This window comes from Babylonia areolata, chromosome 6 (assembly GCF_041734735.1).
Source record: "Babylonia areolata isolate BAREFJ2019XMU chromosome 6, ASM4173473v1, whole genome shotgun sequence".
Lineage (NCBI taxonomy): Eukaryota > Metazoa > Mollusca > Gastropoda > Neogastropoda > Buccinidae > Babylonia > Babylonia areolata.
The window spans coordinates 38323410-38338409 of NC_134881.1; the positions used below are offsets into that span (position 1 = coordinate 38323410).

Sequence of the window (15000 nt, forward strand, 5' to 3'; positions counted from 1 at the left end):
TTGCTGCTGCTGCAGTTGTTGTTTCCATCAAGTCTTAACATACCAAGCCCTGCTTTTCTCCTCCTTGCTAAATGATGATGTGGTGGAATTTTGTTTTCCCTTGGGGTTTTGGGGGGAGTAATGCGCTGAGTGTGGGTGCTCGTTGAGAGGAAGTTGACGTGGGTGTTTTCCCAGAATCGCATGGGGAGGCAGGGGTCCTGGCCTGATGAGTGTAGCACTCAGGTAGGCCGGCAGGCAGCTCGCTAAAGGACTTCCCCACGTGGAGGATTGTTTGCATGGCGCGGAGAACCCGCAGAGCCTGGTCCAGGAGAAGCTCCCACTTTACCAAACCAGCAAAAACAATGTCTGCCTCTTGTCTTTTCAACGCCCGCTGTGGAAATCTGCACGTTTGTCGAGTTCTTTCTTTGTTCTTCTTCATCTCCTGTTTTGTTCTTTGTTGAAGTTTTTTTTTCTTCTTATTTTCGTTTTGTTATTTTCTTTTGTTTCTTTTTCTTCTTCTTCTTTTTCTTTCATTCTTTAAACTTATCTCTTTCTTTCTCATGTTTTTTCTTCTGCCCCGCTCCCTTACACCCTACCTCAAACCCTCACCTCCCCTTTCTCCCCCCCCCCCCCCCCCACCCCTTTCCTTCTGGATGGCACGCCCTTTCTTTCTTCTTTTCTTTGTTCTTTCCCCTTTATCTTGTTTTAATTAATTGGCGGCTTTGGCTTTGGGTGTGTTTGAAGAAGATACAACAAAAGGGTGCTGCACCTACCAATTATAAAGATATATGCCCAAACACTATCTCTTGTTTTTTGGGGTTTTTTTTTTTTATATCGATTGTTATTTGTTTCATTGAAGTTTGAAAGTCTGTCAAGTACGTCAACTTCTGAACACAGTCTGCTTGAAAACTATGGTCTATCCAGTTCCTCCTGGTATTTTCATGAACAACACACACCCTCACCCACCCTCCACCCCCACCCTCATCAAAAAAAAAAAAACAACCCCAACCAACCCACCTTCAGCTGGGTGTTCTGCACGTCCACATGCGCGCCGCCCTCGGCGCTGAGCTCAGCAGACTTGAGCCTTTGCCGCAAAACGCCCACCTGCCCCAGGAGCCTCAGCACCTCCTCCTTCCATCGCGCGGCACCCCCCACCTCCTCCTCCACCCCAGCCCCTGAGTCACCCCCGCCGCCACCGGACCATCCGGCGGAGGAGGCCCTGTCGTGGATGGAGCCTCGCGGGGAGGCGGAGGAGGGGGAGGAGGATGGCTTGTAGTGGGTCAGCTGGGAGCACAGGTCCTGCCAGCGCTGGTTGAGACGCTTGAGGGCGGGCTCCACCACCGGGACGGCGGCCCCGTGCTCTGTCAGGGCCAGGGCCGTCGTCTGCAGGGAGTCCAGGTCCTGACGGCGCCGCCGGACCTCGTCCTCAAAGGCCTGGGGTGTGACAGAACAGAACAGGGGGTGAGGAGGCACTGGGATGACACACACCTCAACGGTTGTCAACACACAAGAATGAGAAGGAAAGGAGGGAGGGAGGGAGGGAGGGAAGATCGAAAGAGGGAGGGAGGGAAGGAAGGGGGAAAGGAAGGATGGAGGGAAGGACGGAAGGAAGGAAGGAAGGAGGGAGGGAGGAGGGAAGATCGAAGGAGGGAGGGAGGGAAGGAAGGGGGAAAGGAAGGATGGAGGGAAGGACGGAGGAAGGAAGGAGGGAAGGAAGGAGGGAGGGAAGATTGAAGGAGGGAGGGAGGGAAGGAAGGGGGAAAGGATGGAGGGAAGGACGGAAGGAAGGAGGAGAGAAGGAAGGAAGGGAGGGAGGAGGGAAGATCGAAGGAGGGAGGGAGGGAAGGAAGGAGGGAAGGAAGGATGGAGGGAAGGAAGGAAGGAAGGAAGGAAGGAGGGAGGGAAGATCGAAGGAGGGAGGGAGGGAAGGAGGGAAGGAAGGAAGGAGAGGAGGAAGAGGGAAGGAAGGAAGGAGGGAAGGAGGAAGAGGGAAGGAAGGAAGGAGGGAAGGAAGGAGGGAGGGAGGGAGGGAGGGAGGGAAGATCGAAGGAGGGAGGGAGGGAAGGAAGGAAGGAGGGAAGGAGGAAGAGGGAAGGAAGGAAGGAGGGAAGGAAGGAGGGAGGGAAGGAAGGAAGGAGGGAGGGAAGGAAGGAAGGAGGGAAGAGAAGGAAGGAAGGAGGGAAGGGAGGAAGGAAGGAGGGAAAGGAGGAAGGAAGGAAGGATGGAAGGAAGGAAAGAGGGACGGGAGGAAGGAAGGAGGGAAGGGAGGAAGGAAGGCAAAGTCCTCAAAGGTCTGGGGTGTGGGGCAACAGAACAGAACGTGGAGGAGGCACCGTTAGTTTGGTCATTGATCAGTGTTGGTTACGTACAGCAGACCACACAGGATCATAAACGACAAGGCTGAAAACACTGTCAATGTCGATCAATAATAAGAATCATCATCATCATCATCATCATCATCATCATCATAATAACAATAATAATCGCAACAAAATAGTGACAGACGGACAGACATAAAGAAAGACAGACGAAAAGAAAGGAAGAGAGAAAGAGCAGATGAAAAAAAAAAAAAAAAAAAAAAAAACGGGGGCGGGGGAACAAAGGGGAAGAGAGATGAAGGCAAAACGCCGAGAGAGACACAGAGAGAGAGGAGGGGGGGGGAGAAACACACACACACACACACACACACACACACACACACACACACACACACACACACACACACACACACACACACGGACCGCCAGAACAGAGAACAAACAAGACACCAAACAGTATGGTCAGAACCAGACAGACTCCGGGGCAGCAGAAAGTGGCAGTGTGTGTGAGAGAATGGGGATGGCAGCGCAAGGTGTCTGCATGCTTGTTGTCAGCACAAGCCACAGTTTCAGAACACATACACACACGCACACACGCACACCCACACCCACACACACACACACACACGGACCGCCAGAACAGAGAACAAACAAGACACCAAACAGTATGGTCAGAACCATACAGACTCCGGGGCAGCAGAAAGTGGCAGTGTGTGTGAGAGAATGGGGATGGCAGCGCAAGGTGTCTGCATGCTTGTTGTCAGCACAAGCCACAGTTTCAGAACACATACACACACGCACACACGCAAGCATGCAGCCGCACAAACGCACCCATACACACAGACACATGAACGCACGCACGCTTGAGTATACACGCATGCACGAACGCACGCACGCATGCTTGCAAACAAACGCACATGCACGCACGCGCGCTACAGACACATTCACATACATACGCACGCACGCACTCACGAACACACACACACACACACACACACACACACTGACATCAACTTCTTATATCGTGCCAGACTGTCTGATTGCATTGTGTTATTACCACACGTCAACGTTTCACTGAGTGCAAAAAGCATGCCCACACATCAATTACCTCCCTTTACCCTACTCTCCTTCTCTTTCCCGCCCTCCCCACCTCGTCCTCCCTTCTCTATCCTGTCTTACCCACTTACTCTCTCTCTCTCTCTCTCTCTCTCTCTCTCTCTCTCTCTCTCACACACACACACACACACACACACACACACACACAGAAACTCAGAGATAGAAAGAGAGACACAGACACAGGCAGAGAGACAGAGAAAGAGAATGAGACTGAGACAGAGACTGAGACTCACAGAGACAGAGAGAGACAAAGAGAGACAGAGAGACAGACAGACAGACAGACAGAAACAGAGACAGACAGAGAGAAAGAGATAGAGCTGAACCAAAATATTGGAAGCGACGTTTGGCATCTCAACTTTCGTGCATCTCCGCTGCACACATAACAAGGCCGCTGTTCCTCTTGGTGTAGGCACGCTGACACTTGTTAACATTGGGATCATCACCATTATTGTGACTACTGTTCCATGACTACTGCAGCTGCTGCCATTGCTACTACTGTCGTGGCAACTTAGTTGAGTACTACAACCACTACTTCAACTGCAATAGTGGTGTCACTGCTGCTACTGTTACTCCTGCTACTTTATCATTATTATTATTTTAAAATAACGATTTCTTTTGTTGTCATTGCTGCTGCCGTTGCTACAACAACAACAACAACAACAACTACTACTACTACTACTAGTAGCAGTAGTACCAGTATCAGCATCACCATCATCACCATGAAAATGACAGTCCCACACTGGCTGTTCCCCTCCTTTCATGGAAAGAGAATAGAAGAAGCCGGTACGGGAAAAAAAAAAATGTACACGTGAAGCATTTCCACAGGTGAACTTCACGTGGTCTCAGAGGCATTAACATCATCATTCCCCACCCCTCACCCACCCTTCACACACACACACACACACACACACACACACACACACACACAATCCGTTCACCTGACCAGTACCCCAGAGTGTGTGTTGTGGTCAGTGAAGCGAGTTGCGGTGTGGTGTGGGTCCAATGAGGCGTGAGTGACCAGACTGACCACTGATGGATACAGACCAAGAGGTCAGCACGGGGCGAGAGGCATCGCCACCCCACCAGCTGTTACAAGGGTTACACCTGTTACACGTGTAACACCCTTTTCTTTTTTTTTTGCCCCTTGCTTCTTTGATGCCGGCCAGGCCCACACAGTGCACAACAAGGCGTGGTGTTCAGGGGACTGCACCCTGCATGCTTCTGCACGTGGTGGGGGAGGAGGGGAGTGTGTGTGTGTGGGGGGGGGGGAGATAGAGGAGGGAGGACAATAGTGCCTTACTGTTCCTGTGGCTTGTTGGTTTTGGCTTCTTTGTTGTTGCTGCTGGTGCTTCATATGCGCGCGCGCGCGCGCGTGTGTGTGTGTGTGACAAACGAAGACGACCATGTGTTTGTTCTGTATTGTCCATCGTATTCTGTGTAGCATGTTCAGGATTAAAAAGGGCAATGCCAGTCTTGAATAAAAAGCTAATTTGTGTTTGCACATTTCTTCTGTCATTGCTGCTGTGTGCACATGTCAAATGATCGGAATAAGGAGAAGTCCGAAGCTTCCGTTGTTTGAGGAAGTGTTTGGGTTTGCTCAAATGTACCTTTTATTTACCTGTATGCCATTCGGAAGAATAGGCAGCAATGACTTGGAAGTTGTGTGCCTCGTAAACCGGACAGAGTTACCACTCTTTATTGCCTCGTAAACCGGACAGAGTTACCACTCTTTATTGCTGTTGAAACGTTTGCTCCTGGCCTCACTGGTCCTCCTTTTCCAAACGAAGACTGATTCACATCGACCTGTGGCGACCTGTCTGTTTGTCTGTCAGTCTGCATGTCAGCACAGGATAAGGGTAGTTAAAGAACCGAGGGTTTTTTTGTTGTTTTTATTTATCTTTCCTCTTTTTTTTTCTTTTTCCAAGTCAGTCAGGAATGCCCAGGGCCGCCAAAGCTACCGTTGGGCCCAGCCGGACACTCGCCTCTGTGACAGAGCACCCATCCCCTCCCAAACCTGCCCCCTCCCCACCCCAACCAATCCACCCATCAAAAGAAAAAAGCTGACATTAACAAGAAGCCCAAGCCCACACTGCAAAGATGCAATTCGAAAAAAATGAACATTTCAAAACGCCAATCTGAACGACAAGAACTGCCATCAATCTACAGACCTCTACATATTTTTTTTCAAAATAGAATAATACAAAACAGTACATAAATGGAATAAACAATTAGTTACTTAATGAATTAATCTTTTCTCCCCCTTTCCCTCCCTCCCTCTCTCTCTCTCTCCTGCTCTGTGTCTGTCTCCCTCTATCAAAACCCCGTCTCCTTTCTCTCTCTCTCTCAAGCTGTCTATTTATGTCTATGTCTCTCTCAATCAACACCCCCCCCCCCCATCCCCCGTCTCTCTCTCTCTCTTTAGCTCTTTGTCTCTGTCTATAATTATCTGTCTGTCTCTGTCCCTGTTCCAATCCTGCCAATGCCCCCCCCTCCCGCCCCCCACAAACCGCCCCTCTCTCTCTCTCTCTCTCTCTCTCTCTCTCTCTCTCTCCGTCCCCCACTCTCTCCACACGTCTTATCTCCATAAGAAGACGTTTCACATTACACCTGTCCTATCAGTGCATCGGAAGACGAGTGAGGAAGAAATGACACGTGAGCGTGTGTGTGGAAGTCAGAGAGAGAAGGGGGATAGTCAGGAAGTCAGAGAGACACAGAAATACAGAGATGGAGAGAGAGAGAGAGAGAAGAGAGAGGGGTGGGGGGGGGGGATTCTGGGAAATGAGCGGGTGGGTCGTTAAGCGAAAAAAGGCGCAATAAATTATCAGTTTCACAATGCTATAGAAATTCGCATTCTATTTTCGTTACAAGAATGTTATTCTTTAACCGTGTCAACAGACTGAAAATGAGGCCTGAACCTCAAAGGAGAAAATGTTAACTTTCGCTCGCGCAAAATCGATCACTGTAACAGAATGCTAATCAGTCTCATATACAGACTACGACTGGATGCTATAAAAACCAAATTTACTTCTAAAGTGACTTGCGTTTGCGGAAATGCAACTACCCGCATGCCTATCATCTGTGAAAGTGGACAGGTCAAAACATTTTTACATCATTCATTTACAAAATTTGCTGTTCCTTTTGCTTCCGTTGGAAAAAGTTTTATACGACAATCAACACATACTTATTTGAAATAGTTCACAGTTTGATTATGGGCCCCAATAGCTCAGTTGTAATGTTGTATGTTCATCAAATAGTTTATTCTATTTCGTTCATATTCCTGTTCTCTTCATGTGTATGTGAATGAGGAGAGATGGGAGCAGGGAAAGAAGTGATGGTATGAAGCATGGGGTGAGGTGGGGAAGGGGGTGGATTTTCGTCTAAAATCACAACTGTGGATAGACGTCAAACAAAAAAAACCGAACGAACGAACGAACACACACACACACACACACACACACACACACACACACACACACACACACACACACACACACACACACACACACACACACAGCCAGAGGGTACGGATAAGAAAGACACAGAGAGAGACAGAGACAGAGAGAAAGAGAACAAATTTGACATGACGTTTTTTGTTTTTTTTATTGTCCATTTAGCGTTAAGACGCCCTTCGAGAGAGAGAGAGAGAGAGAGAGAGTGTGTGTGTGTGTGTGTGTGTGTGTGCGTATGTGCGCGCGCGCGCCTGTGTGTGTGTGTGTGTATGTGCGTACGTGAATAAATATGTACCCACGTTGCGTCTGTTTACCTCAACATCCCATAACCCACCTCCCACACATGTCTCTCTGTCTCTCTCTCCGTCCATGATTGTGACAAAGTGTATATACGTCTCTACAGGCTCTTTCATTGCGACGTCTCTTCTTTATCTATACACCATTCTATCGATATCATGACAGTATCCCACGAATTATGTTTGTTACACACCATTGTGCGTTGTCGCATGCACGCGCGCGCGCACACTCACACACACGCACACACACACACACACACACACGCACGCACGCACGCACGCACGCACACACACACACACACACACACACACACACACACACACACGGCTACTATCTTATTTGTTTGTGTAGTGTTTTGCATTCGTAGGAAGGAAGTCAGCAACAACAAGAAAAGAAAAGAAAATCGGGGTGGGGGGCATAAGGATGGAGGACCCCCACAGTGAAAGAAATAATGAAAAGAAAGTGAGGATTAAAGGCGGTTGGAATGCCCACCCAAAAAATTATAATTACAGAGAGAGAGAGAGAGAGAGAGAGAGAGAGAGAGAGAGAGAGAGAGACAGAGAGAGAGAGACAGAGAGAGAGAGGGAGGGAGAGAGACAGAGAGGGAGAGAGAGAGAGAGAGAGAGAGAGAGAGAGAGAGAGAGAGAGAGAGAGAGAGAGATTCCATCACCGGAGGGCGGAAAATGCCAGGACGCAAACAAGGGGGTGATTCTATTCTCTCCCCTGATGGACTTGGCACCGCTGAAAGGTGACTATTTTGCTGCCCCATATTTTAAACCCCTCCCCTGACACACCTTTGGGAGCACTGTGACAGACTGGGACAGGCGCTGGACCAATGACCCAGTGTTCACCAGTGATTCCGAGGCCCCCTTTCGACATGGTGTCGTGTCTTTTGGGAAAGGACGGGTGCAATAGCCGAGTGGTTAAAGCGCTGGACTTTCAATCTGAGGGTCCCGGGTTCGAATCTCGGTGCACCTGGTGGGTAAAGGGTGGAGATTTTTCCGATCTCTCAGGTCAACATATGTGCAGACCTGCTAGTGCCTGAACCCCCTTCGTGTGTATGCGCACGCAGAAGATCAAATACGCACGTTAAAGATCCTGTAATCCATGTCAGCGTTCGGTGGGTTATGGAAACAAGAATATACCCAGCATGCACACCCCCGAAAACGGAGTATGGCTGCCTACATGGCGGGGTAATTAAAAACGGTCATACACGTAAAATGTTACATGTCTGTCTGAGTGTGTATGCGTGTGCGTCTGAAATGTGATTGAATGACACAGGAAACGAGTGATGAGCGCCCAGTGGCAGCCGTCAGTCGGCTCTACCCAGGTAGGCAGCCTGTGGTGCAAATGTCCCCGTGTATGTAAAGCGCTTAGAGCTTGGTCTCTGACCGAGGATAGGCGCTATATAAGTATCCATATCAATCAATCAATCAAAGGCACTTTATTCCTTCTTCTTCTTCCTTCGTGGGCTGCAACTCCCACGTTCACTCGTACGTACACGAGTGGACTTTTCCGTGTATGACCGGTTTTTTTTGTTTGTTTTTTTTAGTCCGCCATGTAAACAGCCATACTCTGTTTTCGGGGGGTACTTTACTCCGATTTTCCTCAGTGCACCAACGTGTGAATGGATACCTGACTCCCGGCAGGGAGGGTTAAAAACGGCGGAAGGAGAGGAATGGGCCCCGCCTTGTTTCCTGTATTTGTATTTGTATTTCTTTTTATCACAACAGATTTCTCTGTGTGAAATTCGGGCTGCCCTCCCCAGGGAGAGCGCGTCGCTACATTACAGCGCCACCCATTTTTTTGTATTTTTTCCTGCGTGCAGTTTTATTTGTTTTTCCTATCGCAGTGGATTTTTCTACAGAATTTTGCCAGGAACAACCCTTTTGTTGCCGTGGGTTCTTTTACGTGCGCTAAGTGCATGCTGCACACGGGACCTCGGTTTATCGTCTCATCCGAATGACTAGCGTCCAGACCACCACTCAAGGTCTAGTGGAGGGGGAGAAAATATCGGCGGCTGAGCCGTGGTTCGAACCAGCGCACTCAGATTCTCTCGCTTCCCAGGCGGACGCGTTACCTCTAGGCCGTCACTGTATGACGTACAGTAAAGCCCTGGACACGGCCAACATTCATTCACTGCACCGATGGCCATAAACGGCTTTTCTTTAACCCCGACCTTTACCACGCCTTTCCACCACCACCACCACCAAGCGGATGTGACGTCATGGGTGGACAAAGGACTTCTCACGTGTCATCAGGATTGACCGGACAGTGCCGACATAAGGCTTCAGCACACTGCGGCCAGTCGGCTTTAACGGAAGGCGTCGATATGGGCTGGAAAATGAAAGAACTTTTTCTTCTTCTTTTTTTTAAAGGGAATTCTGACAACTCCGAAATCCTGTTATTTTTCAAACATTCAAGCCGTCATGAAAAAAGAATAACAAAAAAAATTCAAAAACGATCAGTGCTCCATTTTGTGTGTGTGTGTGTGTGTGTGTGGGTGTGTGGGAGGGGGGGGGGTCCTCCCTCTCGTTTCCATCTGTTGTGTTCAGGGAGGAAACGCACAGAAAGCTGTGAACTTCTTTGTGCTTCTTTTTCTGGCACCACTGGGTGTGTGGGTGAGCGTTTCCTCAGTACACTTCAGTGCAGCACTCTGCTCACATGAGCAAACATGTGACAGCGCTTAACCTGTCAGCAACTTTAGTTCTGTGCTATCCTTCAGTGTCACTGATATTATCACACGGTGGAGAGACAGAGAGGGGAGACAGACAGACAGACAGACAGACAGAGACAGAGAAGAGACAGACAGACAGACAGAGGAGAGAGAGGGGGAGGGGGAAATCACACACGTCGTAAAGAAAAGAAACACCGATGTGGAGTGCTGACCATGAATTTAAGTCTGTCTGTCTGTCTGTCTGTCTGTCTCTCTCCTTGTCTGTCTGTCTGTCTCTCACCTTGTCTGTCTGTCTGTCCGTCTCTCTCTCTGTCTGTCTCTCTCTCTCTCTCTCTCTCCCCAACCCCTCTTTCCCTCCATCCCACCGCATCATTTTTTTTTTCTTTAATTCTTTTTAACAACATCTTTTCACGACGGTTCACACCTGTTTTCTTCCTCCAGCCGGCAGTTTCTCTGGCAGTCTGCAAACTGTAACACCCACACACACCCCGCTGCCTCCACAACCACCACCATCACCGCCTGCGCGCATGTGGCACGTGGCGTCTGCCACGATTCGATTCGCTGACACCTTCCAGCCACTGCCAGATGCGGGCACAGCGCATATGGCTGTCATCCCACCGGGTACCATGTGGCGTGCTCAGACAGGCGTGGCCCACCCTTCCCCCAACACACGGTGTTTATTTGTGCCAGTTACCAGGCCGCTTATCACCATGCAGCAAGGCTCGAACGGGCCAGCACTGTTTGGAGACGTCGGCGAAATTGATATTAATAGTACATGACTGCGGCAGTGTGAGTCGTTGTGTTTCTGTAGTGGTGATGGTGGTAGTGGTGTGGTGTGGTGTTGTGGTGATGTGATGTTTTGTGGTGGTAGTGGTGGTCATGTGTGTGTGTATGCGTGTCTGTGTCTGTGTATGTGTATGTGTGTGTGAGCGCGCGCGCCTACTACTCTCACAGCTATGGCACCCACCAGCACAACACCGACAATGACAACAACAATGTAATGCTGAAGAAGGTCAAATAATATATTGGCATGGAGGTGTAGGGATGGGACTGCATTGCCAAAACTTTTGGTGGGAATAGGGTTCGATGACATACCCCAAAGTACATGTAGGTGTAAAGGATGGGAGACATACCAACAAAAGTACATTTACCTGTAGCAGTTGGGAGACATACCCCAAAAGTACATTTACCTATAGCAGTTGGGAGACATACTCCAAAAGTACATTTACCTATAGCAGTTGGGAGACATACCTCAAAAGTACATTTACCTATAGCAGTTGGGAGACATACCCCAAAAGTACATTTACCTATAGCAGTTGGGAGACATACCCCAAAAGTACATTTACCTATAGCAGTTGGGAGACATACCCCAAAAGTACATTTACCTATAGGGGCTTGGAGACATACCCCAAAAGTACATTTACCTGTAGCAGTTGGGAGACATACCCCAAAAGTACATTTACCTGTAGCAGTTGGAAGACATACCCCAAAAGTAAATTTTACCTATAGGGGCTTGGAGACATACCTCAAAAGTACATTTACCTATAGCAGTTGGGAGACATACCCCAAAAGTACATTTACCTGTAGCAGTTGGGAGATAGTACATTTACCTATAGCAGTTGGGAGACATACCCCAAAAGTACATTTACCTATAGCAGTTGGGAGACATACCCCAAAAGTACATTTACCTATAGCAGTTGGGAGACATACCCCAAAAGTACATTTACCTATAGCAGTTGGGAGACATACCCCAAAAGTACATTTACCTATAGCAGTTGGGAGACATACCCCAAAAGTACATTTACCTATAGGGGCTTGGAGACATACCCCAAAAGTACATTTACCTGTAGCAGTTGGGAGACATACCCCAAAAGTACATTTACCTATAGCAGTTGGGAGACATACCCCAAAAGTACATTTACCTATAGCAGTTGGGAGACATACCCCAAAAGTACATTTACCTATAGCAGTTGGGAGACATACCCCAAAAGTACATTTACCTATAGCAGTTGGGAGACATACCCCAAAAGTACATTTACCTATAGCAGTTGGGAGACATACCCCAAAAGTACATTTACCTATAGCAGTTGGGAGACATACCCCAAAAGTACATTTACCTATAGGGGCTTGGAGACATACCCCAAAAGTATATTTACCTATAGCAGTTGGGAGACATACCCCAAAAGTACATTTACCTATAGGGGCTTGGAGACATACCCAAAAGTGCAGGTAGTAGTGGTGGGACAGTGACATATATATTCTATACAGTGCTTTCTCAAACAGGCGTCACTGTGTTCGGACCAATCCATGTATGCTACACCACATCTGCTAAGCAGATGCCTAACCAACAGCGTAACCCAATGCTTGGTCAGGCACTGAGGGGAAAAAAGCGCTTAAGAATAACATGTTAACCATAAAATACACAACAAACATTCTCTCTCTCTCTCTCTCTCTCTCTCTCTCTCTCTATCTCTCTCATAACATGCGACGAAAAAAAACTCAACAATAATAAAATAGTATCAGGTGTTGCTCATTGTGAAAAGTGAAATCTGTGTTGTCATTCTCATATGGAAAATATTTATGTTATACATTTATATATGTTTTTGTTTTTATTTCTCACTACATGCCATTACTTTGAATGGATGGTCGAACTGCACTTTGTTGCACAGATTGATTGATTTCGTTTTGGCTTTGGTTTTCATCAATATTATTACTATTGATGCATGTTGTTATTTGTATTATGAACCCCCATGTCATTAGGGCTGTAAAGCTATTGACATTAAAGTGTTCAGTGTTCAGTGTTCAGTGTTCAGTGTTCTCTCTCATTAGATTTGATTGACCTCTGACCCCTACTGGAATAGGGAAGATTTCAGAAAACAACATAATCCAAAACACAACTAGGATTACCACAACTAATCCATCAAGGAAGGCAAAATAAGGTTTAACATTCCTTCTCCTGCATGAAAGTATCCTATGCAACATTGCAAGTCTTAATAGATTTCATAAGTTTACAGTATGAAAATATAGGCTTTTGATATATAATACATATTCATTTGGTAATAATGGATTACTCCCTAATAAAATGAAGTTCATCACCAACAGTATTCATGTCACATTTCTTACAAATACAGTATAAGCTTGGAATTCCATTTACCTGCCCTGCTTTAAAAATAGTGATTATTACATTAAATTTTAGATTGAATAAACGAAATTATGTTTGTAGTGTGATCAATATATTTTTCTCCCTTAAATTATTTAGAAAACATGCATTTTGTATATTGTTTTAATGATTCCATCAATATCTTTTCAAAATTATCGTTCAAAACAGAAATGACGTTGCGAAATAAATGATCCTTATTAAAAATGTTTGTGATTCCGAAACGCAATCAAATCCAATTTCAACTAAAATATGGTGTATATCACTAATCCAGTCTGATCAATAAACTCATTCTGTGTACAAACTATATAATACGCTATGCAATTTTAAATATATTTTTTTCTGATTCACCAGGCATGACAGACGCCCAAAATCTATCCATCACCACAGGGCACACACACACACACACCACACACACACACAAACACACACACACAAACACACACACGCACACGCACGTACGCACACACACACTGAGACACACAGACACAGACACACACACACGCGCGCGCGCGCGCGGGGGGAAAGGGGGCACGCATGGAAGAAAGAGCTACAGATGCATGATTACAATACATATATTATGGGATGGGAGTGCCTTCATTAATTAGAGACTGTTTGAAAGGGAACGTTTCCAGAATCCATGTCGCTGACAACACAGATAGGGGTAGGGATGGGAATGTGTAGGTGAAGGTGGGTGTAGTGCACTACTCTTTTGTCACAACAGATATCTCTGTGTGAATTTCAGGCTGCTCTCCCCATGGAGAGCGCGTCGCTACACTGAGAGCGCCATCCTTCTCTCCCCCCCCCCTCCCCCAGCCCCCCTCCCCCCTCTCTTTTTTTTTTTTTTTTTTTTTTTTTCCTAACTGCCCACAATTTCATTTGTTTTCCTATCGAAGTGGATTTTCAGGGACAACCTTTTTGTTGCAGTGGGTACTTTTACATGCGCTAAGTGCATACTGCACGCGGGACTTCGGTTTATCGTCTCATGACTTTTTTTTTTCCAGGCTGTGCACAGTACTGGCGACGGTGTGATTGGAACTAGTGTGCTCAGATTCTCTCGCTCCTCAAGCGGACGCGTTAACATCAAGACCAACAGAAAGGTAAAACATGTAGCGGAAAGTGCAGGTGACCACGGGGCCACAGGCACACAGCATGCCGGGCACAACGCCCGCAATGGCACGTGGTAGCCGCCAGGTGCAGCAGGAAACACGATGGGCTTGCCCGATGCGAGGTCTGACCGCATCACAGGAGTACACCGCTGTCAGGGTACCGCCGCTTGCACACGTCGGCATGCTGGACACTACTCTCTACCCACTGCCCAAGGGCACACACACACACACACACACACACACACACTGTGAAGAAGATGTCCCTACACCAACCCCTGTCCTTAAAGGTAAAGGGCGTGGCCCTGATTATCACCAGCGGAGTCACAGGAGTTTCAGTGTGGGCTTGTAACTGTCAGCAGCCATTAGGGACAGACGTCCAGCACGGACAGCAGCACATGTTCTAGCGCCACGATGGGCGGGGTCTCCCCTCTTGTCAGTCTGTCACCTTCACACACCTCACCTGACACGGCCAACATGGGATCATCATTCCTGGAGATCAAATCAAATCAGATTACGTTGTCTTTAACCCAACTAATGGCCACTTCAGTGCTGTCAGCCCATCGATTCTTAAAACCAGTCCAAGAGACACAAAAATGATGTTAAAAAAAGGGAGCTAAAATCAAGTTAAAAGCTAAAAGGTTAATTTAAAATCACGTTAAATGTTAAATGTTAGCATGTCAGTTAAAATCACGTTAACTGTTAAAAGGTCAATAAATATCACGTCAAATGTTAATAGGACAATAAAAAAAAATCACGTTAGATAAAATCACGTTACATGCTACAAGGTCAATTAAAAATCACGTTACACGTTAAACAGTCAGCTAAAATCATGTTGAATATTAAACGGTCAGTTAAAATCATGTTAGATGTTAAAAGGTCATTTCAAAACTCACATTAC

General features: G+C 47.1%; 1 protein-coding gene across 4 annotated transcripts in view; it reads right to left on the minus strand.

Moving 5' to 3' along the window:
- Positions 1 to 15000, minus strand: part of LOC143282994 (dystrophin-like) — a 448581-nt gene that overhangs the window by 236024 nt on the left and 197557 nt on the right. For all 4 annotated transcript variants that reach the window (XM_076588970.1, XM_076588967.1, XM_076588968.1 and 1 more), the window contains one exon: positions 997 to 1413. In XM_076588970.1, the coding sequence (XP_076445085.1) occupies positions 997 to 1413 (417 nt within the window). The remainder of the gene's footprint in view (positions 1 to 996; positions 1414 to 15000) is intronic.